This window comes from Giraffa tippelskirchi, chromosome 2 (genome assembly GCF_054371585.1).
Source record: "Giraffa tippelskirchi isolate mGirTip1 chromosome 2, T2T-mGirTip1v1.2.pri, whole genome shotgun sequence".
NCBI lineage: Eukaryota > Metazoa > Chordata > Mammalia > Artiodactyla > Giraffidae > Giraffa > Giraffa tippelskirchi.
In genome coordinates this window covers 127,176,806-127,196,653 of record NC_137276.1, presented here as the reverse complement: position 1 = coordinate 127,196,653, position 19,848 = coordinate 127,176,806, and the positions used below count along the sequence as shown (strand labels likewise).

General features: G+C 38.8%; 1 protein-coding gene across 3 annotated transcripts in view; it reads left to right on the top strand.

Annotated features, from left to right (window-relative positions):
* VEPH1 (ventricular zone expressed PH domain containing 1) overlaps positions 1-17,016 on the top strand; it is a 255,130-nt gene extending 238,114 nt beyond the window's left edge. For 2 of the 3 annotated variants that reach the window (XM_081570622.1, XM_081570620.1), the window contains 2 exons: positions 9,459-9,595; positions 14,636-16,224. In XM_081570622.1, coding sequence (XP_081426748.1) covers positions 9,459-9,595; positions 14,636-14,872 — 374 coding nt within the window. In that variant the 3' untranslated portion in view covers positions 14,873-16,224. Of the gene's footprint in view, positions 1-9,458; positions 9,596-14,635 lie in introns of all 3 variants that reach the window. The other variant, XM_081570621.1, reaches the window with a different exon arrangement.
* Positions 17,017-19,848: the final 2,832 nt, after the last annotated feature.

Genomic DNA, 19,848 nt, shown 5'->3' with positions numbered 1-19,848 from the left:
AAAGAATCTGCCTGCTTTGCAAGAGACACAGGAGACACGGGTTCGACCCCTGGGTTGGGAAGATTCTCTGGAGAAAGGAATGGCAACCCACTCCAGTATTCTTGCCTGGAGAATCCCATGGACAGAGGAATCTGGTGGGCTACAGTCCCTGGGGTCGCAGAATCAGACACAACTGAAGCGACTGAGCATGCATGCATGCAACTTGTACAGTTCAAATAAGATGACTCTCCTTATCACAGAGCTGGTACAGGTATGAAAGTGAAAGTGAAAGTGTTAGTCACTCAATCATGTCCAACTGAGCAACCCTATAGACTGTAGCCCACCAGGCAGCTCTATCCATGGGATTCTCTGGTCAAAAAAACTGGAGTGGGTAGCCATTCCCTTCTCCAGGGGACCTTCCCGACCCAGGGATCAAAGCCAGGTCTCCTGGATTGCAGGCAGATTCTTTACTGTCTGAGCCACCAGGGAAGCCCCTGATACAAGTATGTCACATCTATTTTCCCCCAGCTTTCCTCACAGCTCTGCAATGTCCAGGCAGTGCAGAAAAGCACTCAACCTTTAAAACCATCTAATATCCTACAGTCAGATGTCAGTAATACGTATCCATGAGATCATAGAAATGAGTTGACAGCATGGGACCAACATGGGAAGAGTGTATGGAACCCTTTTTTATTCAAAGTTCAAGAATAAGATTGAGCTGTTCTCTCCATTCATTTCTACCACCCCTGATCTTTTCCCATTGGTCCCTGTCAGTCATTACTGGGCAAGTGTGGACCAGTATTATTTGGTAGGTTCCCGTAAGGGACCCAAAGCTGACCGTACTCAACTTCGCAGAACTATTGAACAGGTTACTCTCTTGGCAGGTGGGCTTAGAATTTTTGTTTCACTGATGAACAGTGCTGCTGCTGCTGCTGCTAAGTCGCTTCAGTTGTGTCCGATTCTGTGCAACCCCATAGACGGCAACCCACCAGGCTCTGCCATCTCTGGGATTCTCCAGGCAAAAACACTGGAGTGGGTTGCCATTTCCTTCTCCAATGCATGAAAGTGAAAAGTGAAAGTGAAGTCGCTCAGTCGAGTCCAACTCTTCACGACCCCATGGACTGCAGCCTACCAGGCTCCTCTGTCCATGGGATTCTCCAGGCAAGAGTACTGGAGTGGGGTGCCATTGCCTTCTCCGTGATGAACAATAAGTAAGCCAAATTCCACAAACATTGATTCTGAGCATTTTTTTCCTGTGGCTCTATTAACCTAAATCAAGGACATGCATATGATCTTTTTTTTAGCTTAAAAAAATTTTATTAATTTTTAATTGAAGGATAATTGTTTTACAGTATTGTGTTGGTTTCCAGCAAACATCAACATGAATCAGCCATAGGTTTACCCATGTTCCCTCCCACTTGAACATTCCTCCCCCCTCCCTTCCCATCCAACCCCTCTAGGTTGTTACAGAGCCCCAGTTTGAGTTCCCCAAATCATATAGCAAATTCCCGTTGGCTACCTATTTTACATATGGTAATGTATGTCTCCACATTACTCTCTCCATACATCCCACCCTCTCCTTGGCCCTCCTCCCTAGCAATGTCCATAAGTCTATTATTCTCTGTGTCTGTGTCTCCACTGCTGCCCTGAAAGTAGGTTCATCAGTGCCATCTTTCTAGATTCCATATATGTGTATTAGTATACGATATGTGTTTTTCTTTTTCTGACTTACTTCACCATATTATCTTATACTGCTATCCTATTCCTTAATTTTATGGAAAGTTCATAACAATTTTTTTCCCACTATTGGTTTTGCAGTTTTACTATTTTGGATATTGTATGGCCTATTACTGTCATCTACCATGAAGCTACTATCATTTCTTAGAAGTTCTTGAGCCATGTTAGAATCAGCTGGGGATGCTGTTAAAATGCAGGGCCCCTCACCCTACCCCAAAATTATGGTTCAATAGGTTCAGGGTGGTGCCTTGGAATTTGCATTTTAATAAGCCAGCACGTAATTCTGATATAGGTGTTCCTCAGAACACAGGTTGGGAAACACTGCTCTACAAGTTTATAAAATAGTAGTTCTAAAAGGCTTTTTTTAGAACAATATTTCAGCAGTTAATAGAGAAGCCTAGAAAGCAGGCTACATTTTGATGGGTATGAAATTACTGAGAAAGGAAGTCATTTGGCACACGTGATAGTGCCCTCAAAGGGCTGCTGTCAAATTGAGTTTGCTTGTCTTTTTTTGGATCCCACACATCTTGTAGGATGTTACAAAATCGATGCTTGACTATGCCTCCTTGTTTATTCACTACTGGTAAGGAAATATGGGCCTCTAAACACTGCCTGGGTAGTCATATGAAATATGCTATTTGTTACGATCCTTAGTGATTTCAGAAACCACAGACACTCAGTCTACTGAATGTGGCTCCTAGGGCCTCCTAATTTAGTGCTTCTACCCCTCTTTAAGTGTACCCTCTATAATCAGCGTTGGGTTTATTAGACCTGGCACACAAAACACAAGAAAATCAGTAAAACCATAAAAGGGAATTGGAGTCAACTTGAGACTCTCCATACACGGAAAGAAATTCCCCACAGACTGTGTAGGAGTTGTAATTCTCAGAAGCAGTCATTTCAAGGGAAATTTTTTTTAAAAAAGACATACTTTTTCTCAGTTCTTATTTTAAAACTAAATATTTGAGATTTACATATTTCTTCCAGACTATGCCTTCTTTTGAAGGTATTTGTCTTTAACAATCAGGAAAAATATCTAAGAATTCAAATATCACAAATTAAATTTATGAGTCTTAATTATTTGTGCATAATGCGATACTTTTAAGACAAAAATTGCATGAACCAAAAGCACACAGTACAAGGAACTTCTGGGTGTGGATAGTAGTCAGTACAATGTGAAAAGTAGTTAATGGCAGTGGGGGTGTCAGCATCTACTGTCATAAGAATAAGCAGGAAGCCTGAGATAAAAGGGAGCAACCACTAATGATGTGGAAAAGACTCCCAGTGCAGCCCAATCCATTACTAGATTAGCTTGAAAATGGCCGTTGTGATGAACAAATGGATCTGTTGCTCAAAATCAGAAGAGTTCACCTCCCTTTGGGACACTTTGAATTGCTTGTCACACCTCAAGTTCAAAGCCTGCAGTCCTTGAACTTTAAAAGGGTTTATTGTCTTACTCTGAATTCTCTCACCATTCCTAATGCTTTAATATAGTAGAGGTTCATTACATCCTTAATTGTAGGGAAGGAGATAGATTTTATCCTCAGGCCATTAGGATATGGTATTTATAAAAACCAACTGTTCATCATTACAGTCAGAGAAGATGATGACCATGATCATGATGATAATAGCTACTATTTGTTGACATCTTATTAGATAGCAGGACTTAGTTAAGCAAGGCTACTGTTAACTTTTACAGCATTTTGTGTGCCTTTATTTATGGTGGTCGATGTCCACTTGGGGGGTGTATGACTTAAATAGCAAAATTCAGGCTGAATTTCAATCCCTACACCCCCCTTAGCAGAGTGCTCTTAGGCAGTGAACAACCTGTTCCGTGGCCCTGTTGTTAAGCATGACATCTCTGGAGAAGAGGAAACTGAAGCTCAGTGAAGCTAAATAACTTGCACAAGACCAGTCAGCCATTAAGTTGCAGTTTCTGGACTTCAGCTAAGGTCTGATTCCAAAGTCATTGCCCTTACCCCATCAACTCTCGGCCTAGACCAAAGAAAGTCGTTGGTACAGCCCTATATGATTTATTATAGTAAGGAGAAAACATGGCATCCAACACACTATGTTTAACTAAATTATAATTGGCTAAGGTCTGTACCAGGTGAAGCAGTTGGTAAAGAATCTGCCTGCCAGTGCAGCAGACACAAGAGACACGGTTCGATCCCTGAGTTGGGAAGATCCCCTGGAGTAGGAAGTGACAACCCACTCCAGTATTCTTGGCTGAAAAATCCCATGGACAGAGGAGCTTGGCAGGCTACAGTCCATGGAGCTGCAAAGAGTCGGATACAACTAAGTGCGCGCGTGCGCGCGCACACACACACACACACACACACACACACACACACAAGGATATAGTCACAATTGCAATAAACCTTAATGCAAGGTGGAGACCTTAAATTACTGAACTCTTGTGCTCTTGAGTTGTATGACTACAGAAATTATTATTTTTCATTATGTTCATTAGAAAGCATTAGCTTCCACTTTGCATGATGTCCAGGGATCTTTAGGATTGGTCTCTCCTTGAATCTCACACCTCATCTGTCACTTGCCGATCCTACCAGGCTCCCACCACTAAGAATAAGTGATAGTTTCTAGAATGCACTGCATGCCCACTCTGTCAGCCTCAGCCCTTCATAGGTTATGTTCCTTTTTCTTTTTTCAGAATATCCCTTTTCACTTCCCCTTCATCACTGCCATTTGTCCTTCAGAATTCAGCTCAGACACATATACTCCAAGAAGCTTTCCTGCTTCCTACCCCCAGTGTAGAATATGTGCCTCTCCAGAGTGTTCCAGTCTCCTTACCTCTGGCTTTCAGTTACATTCTGGCAGGAGATCAGAGGGAGGGAGCAGGGTGAGGTCTGCTTATTTATTCCCGACTCCCTCCCTGCTTGGTCACTGCAGGCTGACCGTGTCCTCCAGCCACAGCCACAGCTCCTGTCAGGCGGTGCTTTGCATACAGCCCCTAACTGTTTGCTTCAACTTCCCCTTCAGCCAGAGGGATGTTTGCCTCCTTCTGGCTCCTGGCCCCAAAGCACCAAGGTGCCTTTCCTACACTGTGCCCACATCTGTGTAAATAGTCCCTTTATTAACTCTCTTCAGTAGCCCAGCTTGAGGTGCCCTTGTTTCCTGCTGTGACCATGCCTGATCCACAGCTGATCCCATCTGGTGTCCAGGAGGCTTCATGCCTGTGCCGGCTGGACCTCCACAGGCTCTAGGCCCCTGATTAGACCTTAAGAAAAGCAAGATCTTTTCTAATGGGTATTCAGAAGAACTTTTAAATAAAGTCCAATATGACCTCCCCTATGACTATCTGATACCCAATCTCTTTCCTGAATCTTACACCAAAAAAATCTTAAATTGCCTACAGGCACCCCCTCCACCTTCAGCTCATGACTTCAACCAAAGTGATTGCTTTACAAACTTGCTCCTGAGTTCATTGATTCTTCCAGCTTCTTTAGGTTTTTTCTTTTCATACATTTCCCCTCACATGTCATTCTTGTTACCTCAGTCCTTCTCTGCACTCCTCCCACAAGTTCCTCTCTCCCTTCTTCAGCAGGGACCCAGCCTTCATGTCACTCTCTCCCAGCTAGAAGTAGAATTTTCTTTCTTTGTGTTCTGTAATGCTTGGCTTCTATATACCAAACTCTACACTGAGCTGTCAAATTTCTAAAATGCTTTATCTCACCACAAGATGATAAACTCAAGTTCTCTCTGAGCTGGGCTTCGTGACCCCCTCAGATCCAAACACAGTGCTTTACAGCTTCAGTTCAGTCGCTCAGTCATGTCTGACTCTTTGCAACCCCATGAATCGCAGCATGCCAGGCCTCCCTGTCCATCACCATCTCCCGGAGTTTACCCAAACTCATGTCCATCGAGTCGGTGATGCCATCCAGCCATCTCATCCTCTGTCGTCCCCTTCTCCTCCTGCCCCCAATCCTTCCCAGCATCATGGTCTTTTCCAATGAGTCAACTCTTCACATGAGGTGGCCAAAGTATTGGAGTTTCAGCTTCAACATCAGTCCTTCCAATGAACACCCAGGACTGATCTCCTTTAGAATGGACTGGTTGGATCTCCTTGCAGTCCAAGGGACTCTCAAGAGTCTTCTCCAACACCACAGTTCAAAAGCATCAATTCTTCAGCGCTCAGCTTTCTTCACCATCCAACTCTCACATCCATACATGACTACTGGAAAAACCATAGCCTTGACTAGACGGATCTTTGTTGGCAAAATAATGTCTCTGCTTTTTAATATGCTATCTAGGTTGGCCATAAATTTCCTTCCAAAGAGTAAGCGTCTTTTAATTTCATGGCTGCAATCACCATCTGCAGTGATTTATTGAGCCCCCAAAAATAAAGTCTGACACTGTTTCCACTGTTTCCCCATCTATTTGCCATGAAGTGATGGGACCAGATGCCATGATCTTAGTTTTCTGAATGTTGAGCTTTAAGCTTACATGTGCTCGAAATTATGTGTGAGATGACTGGATATGGCTGATAGATCAATAGAAGAATATTCTTTATTGCTTTAAGGTATCTGTGCCTGATTTTACTCACCAACTTCTCGTTGAGTAAGACTAACATTTTCAAATTTCATCTTTTATCAACATAAATGTTGTCAAGTCTTGGTGCACAAAAGGAATGCAATGAATATATAACCATTTGTATTAGCATTCTAAGACTTTTAAGTTGATAAACATGGTAATAGTTTGGGTTCCAATTACACTAGAGAATTCAGTTTAATATTTCATAAAGTGAATTATTTTCAGTTTATTTCATAAATAAATGAAATATTCCATAAACTGAATTATTTTCAACCAACTGATAATTTTAAAAAGAAATAGTTGCTGGTTGGTAGAGAATGTCTTAGCCAAACTGTGATGCTTTGAATGAAATAATGTGTTAATTGGCAAGTGAGAAAATATTTAAATATCCTGTATGCATTACATGCAAGCAAGATAGTTTTAGGCACATGATCATTTCCTCGTAGTCTCATTTGACATTTTATTTTTCAAGTGGAATATGATCATCCTTAGAAAGAATTACTTACTCATTTTGATCATAAAGAGACAGCAATATCATATGAGAATTATTGTTCACCAGGACATGGGCAATAGACCTATTAAAAGAACGCATGGCCAGTAACGCTTACGCCAGATATAATTATTTAAAAAAACTTTTTTTTAGAACTTAGGATAGCCACTGGCACCCCACTCCAGTACTCTTGCCCGGAAAATCCCATGGACGGAGGAGCCTGGTAGGCTACAGTCCATGGGGTCGCTAAGAGTCGGACACGACTGAGCGACTTCACTTTCACTTTTCACTTTCATACATTGGAGAAGGAAATGGCAACCCATTCCAGTGTTCTTGCCTGGAGAATCCCAGGGACGGGGGAGCCTGGTGGGCTGCCATCTATGGAGTCGCACAGAGTCAGACACGACTAAAGCGACTTAGCAGCAGATAGCCACTGGAAAAAAAAATTAGTCTTTCTCTTTTTTGCCTTTTGAAACTATTTTTAAATTAATCCTATAGATACAAATAGCCTGACTTTTAAGAATTACCTGAAATTGACTCTGATTCCTAAATTAAGGTCCTAAAATGCAGCTAGTTTAAAGTGCTGCTGAAATTTCCTTCCTAAAATCTTTTTCATGGACTTTTCCCTGGGATCCACTTTCACTGGAAGTGAAAATCTACAATGATGTCTTCTTTGCTCAGCAGCATTTCTCTATCAGTCTTCATCCTTTCATTTTCCAGTAAGCCTATCATTTTCTCTGGAGTCTCTCACAATCATTGTAGGCATGTGGGTCTGTGGGTATGTTATCCCAGCCACTTCATGTCTCGAACAGTTCCTTCAACTATTTTGGTGACATACACTTCAAGTGAAGCATTTGCACCTGCCTTGAGATTTGGATCTACATTGAGGAGTTCTTGTAGCTAATTCCCAGTGTCAGATTCAGAAGGAGCCATGTGCTTAAATATTACCTAAATCCCAGCCCTCTAGAACCAGTAGCATTTGGGGAAGATGTGGTGTCCCAAGTGCTTTACCTGCTGCATAAAGGAAGCAAGGACTGTGTTTATGGAAAATTTTAATTTGCAAAGAGCGTACTCGCTTTAAGAAAGCTCTTAATAGATGATTGCTAGCAGAACACAGATCATTTTGTTAACGTTGATTGTCGATGATACTTGAGCAATTGCTTTGCATATTCCCCCTCTATGCCCAGTACTAGCCACCATAGGGCTCGCTAGAAAATGGGAGGTACTTCTCATCACTGAAACCTCAGATCAAATGCCACCTCGAATGTGCAAGCTCTTTCCTGACACTTACATGCATGTGCACCAACTCCAAGTCACTCACTCTCTTCATCATAACCTATCACTATCTAACAATATATTTCATAAATTGTTTCTGTTACTAGCCTTAATTTGGGATTGACAATGGAAGATCCAATTGACTAGTCATCAGACAAGAAGGGGAAAAAGCCAGATTAACTTTAATAGAATTTGTTTATAAAAACTATATATTTTATTATTTCTTACCCTGACAGTACTATCATGATGGACAAATACCCCATCTGAGCTAGTTATCTGACCTGCATTGGAAAAGAGAAATGATGGATGGGAAGGACAAGTTGTGTTCATATGTTCAAAGAGGTACTGTCCAAATTTAACAGTGATTAACAAATTTCATTACTTTCAAGGTGCTATGAATATCAAACATTAATGTAAATAAATAAATATTGTCATACACCTCAGAAATCAGATTCTTTTACATGAATTGGAAGAGTGAATCTTACATAGTTTGTAAAACAAATGCAATTTTTTAGTTCAACATGTAAACTTCTGACATCATAATTGATCTTCTAACTCTATGGTTCTGTGTTATCATACATACTCTACTTCAGTGTGAAACGAATCCATTAATTCAGCAAAAATTTACACACTTCATACTAGGTATGCCTGATGTAACAATATGAACAAAACAAAGACCCTGCCCTCATTGAGCTTTCAGTTGAATGGTAAAGAAAGACATTAATCAGGTAAATGCCAATAATCATCTTTGAGTGATGATATCTGAGAAAAGAAACATGCCAGATGCTCTGAGAATATATGGCAGACAAAGTCAGTTGGGTTTGGTTTTGAGAGAAGTCTCCCCGAGGAAGCAATGTTTTGAGTTGAAACATGAAATAATTAGTTTTTAACTAGGTGAAGATTTAACTGTGGAGAGTGGAGGTAGAGTGCATGTTCCAGAGAGTGGAAAAATCATGTTCAAAAGTGTGGGGTAAGTTTGTTTTTGCAGCTGTTAAGGATTCAGGAAAACACATTTGCACTACATTGACTTTTGCTGGCAAATAGCTAAATATACTTGGTTTGTGATTATTTATAAAACTATATTTCTAAAAGTTTGTGTGAACAAAATACCATGAAACAAAGGAGTTAGGAAGCACAATGCTGAGTATCTGGATGAACCTTAAAAAACTGCTAACCAAATGCTCTTTTCGTGAACTGTATTCCTTTTGCAAATCTCAATGAGGGCTTTCAACACTTTCCCATTATCATATCTAAATTGTGCATTTTTTTAGGGACAAAGGGGGAAAGCTTAACCAAAGTCATAATTTTTTAGCCACTTTCAAAGTATACTTATTGGGTCTGGTTCGCTGTACAATTCTGACTTTTGATCACTTGCCAAATGAATAATGAAAAATAAATGCCGTGATTGTTCTACTATCTTCAACAGTTATAAATCAAGATGGCCAGCCCCTCATAGAAGGAAAACTTAAAGAGAAGCAAGTCAGATGGAAGTTCATCAAAAGGTGGAAAACCCGTTATTTTACACTGGCTGGAAATCAACTTCTGTTTCAAAAAGGAAAGTCTGTAAGTCCCTCTGCCACCTTTTACACTTGCATTTTTAAAGTCTTGATCTTTGCCAACCTGATAGACATGTTGTCTAGAGTTAAATGGCCAATAATTTTTCCTTCTCCATTTTACAGTTTTACACTGTCATTTTATTACACATACCTTTTTGACTGTCCTGTTCATTCCTACATAAATTGGTTCACTGTCCTTCTCAGTTTATTATGGAAGGGTTGTTTTGTTAACATAAGTTGTAGAAGATGAACCAGAGAAGGTCTACCAGGAATCTTGACTTGAATTCTGTGCATTCTGTTTCCTTGTGGATCACCTACATAAATGTGTGGCTTTGACTCTGACTTCTTTTACAATTGAAGGCTATATTTGGATGTGGAGACCTGAGGAAGGGGAATAGTAGGCAGGGAAGAAGGAAAAAAGGTTGATTTATTTTAAGTACTTTTTATGTAGTCAACCAAACTCAGTTTTGTTTGGGGAAAATATTACTATCTTTCATTTAATATTCAGTTAATGGATAGAACAGAATTCTGAGAGAATTAATAAATATTCATTTAATATAATTTTCAATCTGAAGTAGGATGCTCAGTAAATATCTGTATTCTGAATTTTCAGTGAGAAACTTGTGAAATAATATTATATTGCAATCAACAATGTGAAGTTATCCCTTTCTTTCCAAATCAGATTTATTTATCATTAAACTCTTCTCACTCAAGATCAGGAAGCATGAAATCTTGACATACTTCTTGGCTATTTTGAGATATAATATTAATAACTTCTCAGTGCTTATCATGTGCCACAGTGGATTACCTCTCACAATCTTCAGAACAATTCTTTGAGATCAGCACTGTTGCTATTGCCATTTTATAGAAGGGGAAACTGAGGCACAAAGAGACTGATGGGCTTGTCTGAGGATAGAGCCAGTAAGGTGAGAAAGGGTAAAACTGGAGTTAGACTCAGGTAATGTGACGCATGTTCTTAAATGAGTACACTGTCAAGCTTCCCATGTGTGTCTAAAATACAGGATCAGTAACAAATCAAAGTGTGTCTGGATTAATTGATGAGAGTGTTAAATTACTTAAAAATTGCATTTCACTAAGAGCACATGCACTGCATCTTTAGAATGCTCATTACTAAATTTGTTTGAACTTCTCAACAGAAATCAAATATGGTGTATCTGAATTATGATGAATTCTGATCAGTGTTCTTTTAGTTAATAAAGCTTCACATTAACTTTTTAAATGAAAAAGAACATTTTGATGGAACCTGTTTTGAACTCATGTTACTTTCTTCATCTGTGTGTTTTATAAAATATACAGATGGACTTTCCTGTGGCTAAAGATCTTTTTGAATGAGAAATGTAATGGTGTGTTCAATTTGGAAAGTTATTGGAGGTTTAAGGAAACACTTTTTTTTAGCATAGGTTCACATTGAAGCATTTTTAAAGTGTTTTAAATGACCATTTGAACTTACTCTTTGTTAAAGAAATCAGAATAGAAGTTAAGATGTAGTAATTTTTCCAATCCCTTGGGACAGAGTAGAATTAGTGCGTAAGAGTGTTTTTCCTGAACTCAAATACTGACCTTTGTACTTCTTGATTCAGTTCTCTTTAATAAAATTTGGAGAATAAGCTATTTTATGATTGGCTAACTTATTTGACATCTTTATCAGGAGATAATTATTTGACATTCCAGAAGTCTGACAGACCATTTGGCTCAAATATTAGGAAATAATATAATATAGCATAAAGATCACACCAAAACCCCTCTCATCCTCAGGGACCCTGTAACCTTGCAGTGGTCAGCAGTCCAGCTGAAGCTTCAGCCACATCATAGAAAGTCTTTCTTGTAAATGAGGAAAATGTGCATTTTAAAGTAAGAACTAAAAGCTTATAGTGTGATTTTTCACTTTTGCCTTCTAAGGTCTTCATCTCCACCAAACAGCTAGGTAATGGTTTCCTTTGATTTCTTGTCTGTTTCTATCTTAGTTGATTCACTGTCCACTGGTAACCTTTTTTTTTTTTGTTCACTTCCTACATGTATCAATTGTCTACTATAATTTAAAATACATAATTTTATTACTGTCAGATACTTACTATAAACCAAATTAAACTAGCAAAATATTGCTATTATCTTATGGAGATATCTTCACATTTTATTCTGTATATCCCCTAAAAAATTTTGAAAAATCTGCCTAACACCTTGTAGCATTTTAATTTACAGAAATACTTTTTTGTAAGTTTAAACAGTTGCACAAACCATACTTTCTATTGAATTGTAAATATTGTCACTTTAAAATTTAAAAATCACATCTCTCCTTTAAATGTAATCAATAGAAAAAAAATATATCATTGCAATTTGATACCTAACACCATCCATTAAAAAAACAAACACAAATTAGCTCTTCTTTAATTGATATGTTCAGGTTGTTTCTTTGAAGTCATATTTTTGTTCTATCATTCCCATAGCATTTTATCCTGATCACCCTATCATTTTCAACTGCAGTAAAACTATGTATATATATTTAAATTTAGTGATTTTAATTTCTTGCGACCATCAGTCTCAAAATGTTAAGATCTTTTATTAACTTTTAAAAATATGTTACTTATGAAAAGCTGTAAGTATAATACTAAATGTAATAAATAGTTATTAAACATTAAAAAGTTAAATGCTTTTTAATGCTTGGTTGAAGGACACTTCCCTTAATCAGTATTTTTTTTAATTGAAGTATAGTTGATATACAATGTGTTAATTTCTGCTGTACAGCAAAGTGATTCAGTTATACATTTATTTATAATATATATATATACCTTCTTTTTAAATATTCTTTTTCTGCAATGTTTTATCATAGGATATTGAAGATAGTCCTCTGTGCTATACAGTAGGACCTTGTTATTTATCTGTTCTACATATAATAACTTACATCTGTTAACCCCAACCTCCCACTCCATCCCTCCTCTAACCTCCTCCCCTTTGGCTACCACAGGTCTGTTCTCTATAAGTCTGCTTCTGTTTTGTAGATATTAGATTCCACATATAAGTGATATCATATGGTATTTATCTTTCTATTTCAGACATACTTCACTTAGTATGATAATCTCTAGTTGCATCCATGTTGCAGAAAATGGCATTATTTTGTCCTTTTTTATGGCTGATTAGTATTCCATTGTATATATGTAACATGTCTTCTTTATCCATTCATCTGTTGATGGGCATTTACATTGTTTCCTGGGCTATCTTGGCTACTGTGAATAGTGCTGCTATGAACAAAGGAGTGCATGTATGTTTTTGTGTTATAGTTTTGACCAGATATATGCCCAAGAGTGAGATTGCTGAGTCATATGATAATTCTGTTTTTTGTTTTCTGAGGCACATCCATATGGTTTTCCACAGTGGCTGCACCAACTTACATTCCCACCTACAGAGCAGGAGTGTTCCCTTTACTCCACATCCTCTCTAGTTTTTCTTATTTGTAGACTTTTTAATGATGGCCATTCAGACTGGTGTGATGTGGTACCTTATTGTAGCTTTGATTTGCTGTTTTCTAATAATTAGCAATGTTCAGCATCTTTTCATGTGCCTAGTGGCCACTGAAGTGACTTAGCAGCAGCAGCAGCAGTGGCCATCTGTATGTCTTCTTCAGAGAAATGTCTATTTAGGTCTTTTGTCAATTTTTCACTTGGATTGTTTTGTTGTTGTTGAGTTGTATGAGCTATATGTACATTTTGGAAATTAAGCCCTTGTCGGTTCCATCATTTGCAAATATTTTCTCCCATCCTGTAACTTGTCTTTTCATTTTCTTTATGATTTGTTTTGCAAAAGCTTGTAAGTTTAATTAGGTCATATTTGTTTATTTTTAATTGCTATTGCCTTGGGAGATTGACCTAAGAAAATATTGGTACAACTTATATCAGAGAATGCTTTGCCTATGATCTCTTCTAGGAGTTTTGTGGTGTCATATCTTATGTTTAAGTCTTTAATCCATTTTATTTTCATGCATAGTGGGAGGGTGTGTTCTAACTTCATTGATTTACATGCAGCTGTCCAACTTTCCTAGCACCACTTGCTGAAGAGACTATCTCTTTCCCATTTTACATTCTTGCCTCCTTCGTTGAACATTAATTGACTGAGGTGTGTGGGTTTATTTCTGGGCTCTGTTCTTCTGACATCAGTACTTTGAATTGCTCTTTTTGTTTTATGCTCCTGAGATTTTTCCAAGGTGGACAATACACCATAGAAAGTTTGGGATGAGTGAAAACGATGTTTTTCCATTGCAAAGTGAAAAAAGTATGATTATGAATGGGAAGGTAGGGAAAAGAGGGTTGGCAAGATTCTCAACCACAGGTACATCCTCCAGTAGACAAAATGGACTCAGGGATGTTAAAGATCTGAAATTGCTTTAAAGAAGTATCTGATTCCTTAAAATATATTCATGCTAGCCCAGCCTGATGACTCTGGTGTTAGAGAGATTGTTAAGTATCTGCTTTAATGCAAAGAAAATCTAACATCATTAAATATTCCTTCCTTTAATGTTTGTGGACAAACCATGCTTCCAAAGATTGAGAAAATTTCAAAAACAGTTTGATCTACTGAAACATTGGAGCCCTGTTTATTCAATTAACACCTCTTTCTCAGAGGTAACACAAATAAAAATTCAATTTCAGGCCTCTAAAATTATCTTAAATTCAGAGTTAATAGTACCCCAAATTGTATGGCTGTGTTTTGCTCTATTAATACAGTGTTAATATCAATAGAAAATGGCATAAAGTCAAAGAAATATGAATCAAACATTTTCCCCAGTCCCACCATATACTACTTTTCTATAAATTGGCTATTTTGTTCTAGCTTAAGATAGTGCAACAAAAAAAACCAGCTGCTCACTTCTTCAGTTGTTCTCATGACTATTCGAGGCCTTAGCACCCAAAATAACAAAGGTCTCAAGTCATGTGAAGTGAACAGATTATGATCCTCTTGGAAAATTCTCCAGGAGCCAGAGATCTTTCCATACTCTGGAAGCCAGCTCATGTTCTTTCCTTCCCATGCATTTCAGAAAGATGATCCTGATGACTCCCCAATAGAACTCAGCAAAGTACAGAGTGTGAAAGTTGTGGCCAAGAAACGCAGGGATCGCTCTCTCCCCCGGGCTTTTGAAATCTTCACAGACAATAAAACCTATGTTTTCAAGGCCAAGGATGAGAAGAATGCAGAAGAGTGGCTCCAGTGCATCAATGTGGCAGTTGCCCAAGCGAAAGAGAGGGAAAGTAGGGAAGTAACCACATATCTCTAGGGATTTGAAAGCCGATGTCATACTAGTTGTACACAATGGGCATGGCGCTATCATTGCCAATGTCAAGAAAAAGAAAGAAATTCACCAAGTCACGCTGTCTTTTACTAAATACCAATGGAACAGTTTTCTCCAGGAAGCAAGACTGAAAGTGGCAGGATCCTCGTACATTTCAGATCCATATGGCATTGGCATTAACTCCAGAACAGCTTTGTGAGGCATATAAGAAAAGGAGTTATGGATGATATGGAGCCAGAAAGGGGAGAGAAGGAATCTAGAAACTTCTGTACCTATGGCATTTTTATACATTATAAGAGAACAACTTTAAAAGATACCTGAACTGCCTGTCCTAAGGAAAGATTAGGCACTTCTGATGAAAAGTAGTCAATAGTATTAAAAGGAAAAAACCTACAAGGAAAAGTCAAATCGATGAACACTGAGGAAAACCATACAACTTAATTACAGACATATAATTACATTTATCCTCTCCTCAGGCAAAGGAGGCTAACACTCGGTAAAATGGTTCTCAAATTAAGCCAATTGTGTAATTAAATATCTGTCCTTCATAACTCCTTATCTGATTATTCCTTTTAGGTTCATATAATATGATCTAAAGTTTAGTTACTTGGCTATATCTCCTGCCAAGGCGATAAGTATAAGGTACGATTAAACACAGAAGACCATTTTCCCCATCTTCAAAATATATGCCATTGCTGTTAAATTTTGAGATTTTAAACTTCTATACTTCCCTTCTTTTCATTCAATATTTTAATACCTCCAAATTATAAACATGTATTTGTTTTTGCCATTACCCATAATTTTAAAAAAGTTAAATCATGGTAGGCAGAATTCTAGAATGGTTTTCATGACCCAAACCCTGCTATAATCTCTTCCCCTGAGTGTGGTGGGACCTACAGCTTCTAACTAATAGAATGTGGCAAACAGGATAGGATAGTCTCTCCCATGATTATGTTACATTACATGGTAAAGGAAGGAAATGTTTCAGATGTAGTGAAGGTCCTTAATCAGCTGACTGAGTTAACAGAGAGGATATAATCTTGGGTGGGCCTGGCCTAATCAGATGAGCCCTTTGAAAGGGTGAACAAGTCAGAGACTCTCTCTCCCACTGACCTTGAATAAGCTGCCATGAGTTCTACAGCTTCAAGGAAATGAATTTTGCCACATGTAGTGTGAGCAGCTTGGAAAAGGATCCTGAGCCTCAGATAAGAGCCCATTCTCCACCAACACCTTGATTGCAACTATGCAAAACCTTAAGCAGAGAACCCAGCTACATCATGCTTGGACTCCTGATCCAGGGAAGCTTTGTGATAATAAATATGTGCTGTTTTAAACTATTAAGTGTGTGTAGTAATTTTTCATTTAGCAATAGATAACTAATACAAAAGCTAACTTGTAATACACATACAGATTTTTTCCTTGAAATTTATTAAGCACAGTCTAGTGTAGAAATGTGGAGAAAGACTGTAAGTACTCAATACTCTTGAATTCTACCCTGACTCTATTGCTAACTCACTAGGATAGGAGATACTAAGGGGCCAAGTTTAAAGAAGGGAACCATTCAATTTTAAGTTTAAATGTAAAATTTGAGAGTATTGTGAGTCATGGAAGGTCTTACAAGTTGGAATAAGAGTTTGGGAGGTCAAAATTTGGGCTCATCATGTATAGAGATGGTCACTGAAGATGTGGAATTAGATGAAATTACTCAGGGAGAATAAGACAACAGAATTAATAAGAGCTTCCTTTGGACACCCAGCATTTAACCAAAGGGAGGCTGATTAGTGTCCAGAGATATTATAAACCAGAGGAAATAATGTCACAAGAGCCAAGGTTTTCAAGGGAAAGAAAGAGATCAGTCATGTGAAATCCTGAAGAATAATTGCTTAAGATAAAGAATGACTTTTGCAACTAAGAAGCAACTTGTGTCATTGGCAAGAACAATTTCATGGGAGTGATGATGTGAAAGTCAAATTTCAGTGAGTTGAAGAATCAACAAGAGGTTAAGAGTTTAAAACAACAGTTGAACTCCCCTTTCAACAACATGGGGTGAAGATGGAGAAAGTGGTTTTGGTGTTTGTTTTAAGGATGCATTAGACCTAAGGGAAAGAAGTTTAAAACACAGAAAGAAAGAGGAAAAATAACCTTGCTTGAGCAAAATTTCTAGAGGTGAAGAAAGATGAAATCTCCTTTATTCCACAGCAATTTATGGGAACTACTACCAAGTAGCAGGTACCACGGTAAGCCTAGAAATATGAAAATGAAAGATCCAGCTCCTCCCTTCACGGAGTTTATGGTGTAGTGGAGGAAACAGACATGTACAAGAGAAGTTGAAATGCTGTGTGGCCAAGTGCCTTGATGGAGGTATGCATAGGGTCCTGAGGAAACACAGGAGAAGACACCACTGTAAGTGACTTGGAACTCAGCTTGGCCTCCCATAACTGTTTCCCAGAAGTGTTGGAGAATGAACTTGTCTTAACTAGTAGGAGTGTTGTGGGCAGACAAGAAGCAAATGACCAGTAGAGGGAACCATCTTGCAAAGGCCAAGGAGGAAGAGGGAAGATGGTTCATTGGTAAAACAGCAAGTCCTCAGCTGGATTGGAACATAAGGGACCTGTTGGGAGTGGTAGGCCTGCAGGGTCGTAGCATGTAGGACTTGGGTCCATGCTAAGGATCTTGAACTTTTTCCTTAAGATGGTGAAATGTGTTGAAAGGTTTTAAGAAGGTTTGTATTTAGAGAAATAATCTTGATCATGGTATAGAGAATGGATTGTAGCAGGGAAATGATTTGGGAGGTTCTTGGAAGGTGGTAGGGCTTCCCTGATAGCTCAGTTGGTAAAGAATCTGCATGCAATGCAGAAGACCCCGGTTTGATTCCTGGGTTGGGAAGCTCCCCTAGAGAAGGGAACAACTACCCACTCCAGTATTCTGGCCTGGAGAATTCCATGGACTGTATAGTCCACGGGGTCTCAAAGAGTCGGACACAACTGAGCGACTTTCACTTCACTAGAAGGTTGTGAGGACTTAAATTGATATAGCAGCAGAGGAGTTTGAGGGGAATGAAAATGCAGGAAGAATATTGAATTAGTAAACTGGACAGGACACTACTCGATCGGATGGAGCTGGAGTATAGAAATGGGAAGGAAAGAGTCTCTGATGACTCCGAGGTGCTTTGGGGAAGCCAGATGCTTGATGATAGCATTCACTGAGATAGAAAATTCCAAAGCAACAGTTTAAGAGGTGGGGCAAGTGGTAAATTTAATTTTAATGTATACATTCAGATGGTAAATTTAATTTTAATATTCTCAGGTGGCGCTAGTGGTAAAGAACCCATCTGCCAATGCAGGAGATGTGGGTCTAATTCCTGGGCCAGGAAGATCCCCTGGAGGAGGGCATGGCAACCCACTGCAGTATTCTTGCCTGGAGAATCCCATGGACAGAGGAGCCTGGCAGGCTACAGTCCATAGGGTCGCAAAGAATCAGACACTGCTGAAGTGACTTCATGCATATATTCAGAGTCTAGCCAATTGATTCACCTTGGACTAGGGGGACATCTCCTTCTATGAAGTTGTGCAGGAAAAGGGTGAGAAAAAGCATAATTGTAAATAATTCTCTAAACAGTATTTTTAAATCTACTAGCTCGTTTATATGAGTCTCCCTCATAACCTACCTGGTGATTAACCCTACCTAGTTTAATCAATTAAGAAAAATTAAAATAGACAAATAGAAATAGAGTAGAATTATTTTTGAGACTTAATTAACTAGCTGTGTCTAGTTTGGAGCACAACTCTCAGAGCCTTTGAGACTTTGAGTTCGATCGGAGACCCAAGTTCAATCCCTGAGTCAGGAAGATACCTTGGAGGAGGGCATGGCAACCCACTCCAGTGTTCCTACCTGGAGAATCCCATGGACAGAGGAGCCTGGCAGGCTACAGTCCTTTGGGTCACAAAGAGTCGGACACGACTGAAGCAACTGAGCACACACACGCGACGAATGATATTTCTGGTTTCAATCCATGATGCAATAATTCCAAATGCAGGCAAATTTTCCTGGGCTCAGAATCACACTAGGCATTTTAGAATCATTGTCTTCTCACTGATGTTTGTGGCACATCCATCCCCGTTGCCAGCTGGCTTACCACAGACTGGCCTTTCCCAAGAGGGCTGCTGTTTCTGATCCCAGTCTATGAAGAAACCACTTTCTAAACATGTTTAAACCTTTATATATGTTGGTATGAATACAATTATAATCATAGTCAGAAATTCAAGTGGTTTTCATTTTTGCTTCATTTTGACTCTTTTCATCCCAGATAGCTGTGGAAACATAAATGTTTATGTGTGAGGCTCTCATCTTGTTATTTCTTAAGAACTTGGAGTTTGATAAAAATAAATGTTCAATATTTTTCTAACTAGGTTTTCTAGAAAATCCTTGGCTGGTGATGTTGAGGGACATTTCTGGGTCATCTTCCATTTGCTTACTTTGGGGCTTATTTATTATGATTATGCTCAAACATAAATATAGATTACTCAGTTGAAGAAACATTCCCTACTTTAGGAAACAGTTCTGAGATGAGGTAAGAGAATATGTGAGATGAATTCAAGGTGTGTTGCAGAGAAGTAAAAACCACAAATGCCCTAGTCAGAATTTCTAGTTCCCAAAAGCTAAGTTTTTAGATGAAAAACCCCAGATGTTGTCTTGTTCCAGAATAGTGCCAGGGTGTAGACCTCTTGGGGCTCTTCCTCCCCAACGATGCTTCTGAAGGACAAAGGGGTTGGAAAATCGAGGAGATTCCTCCCGAGGCAGCGGAGTCTGGAGAAAGTAGCACAGGATCCATGTACAGACACATGAGGATTCAAGTTCTACTTATTGCCCAGACTAAACTACCAACCTGAGAAAAATCACTCCTCTCTCATTTCTGGGTTGGGGATAATTTATCAATGGGGTACAATTACCATGCGGCTTAA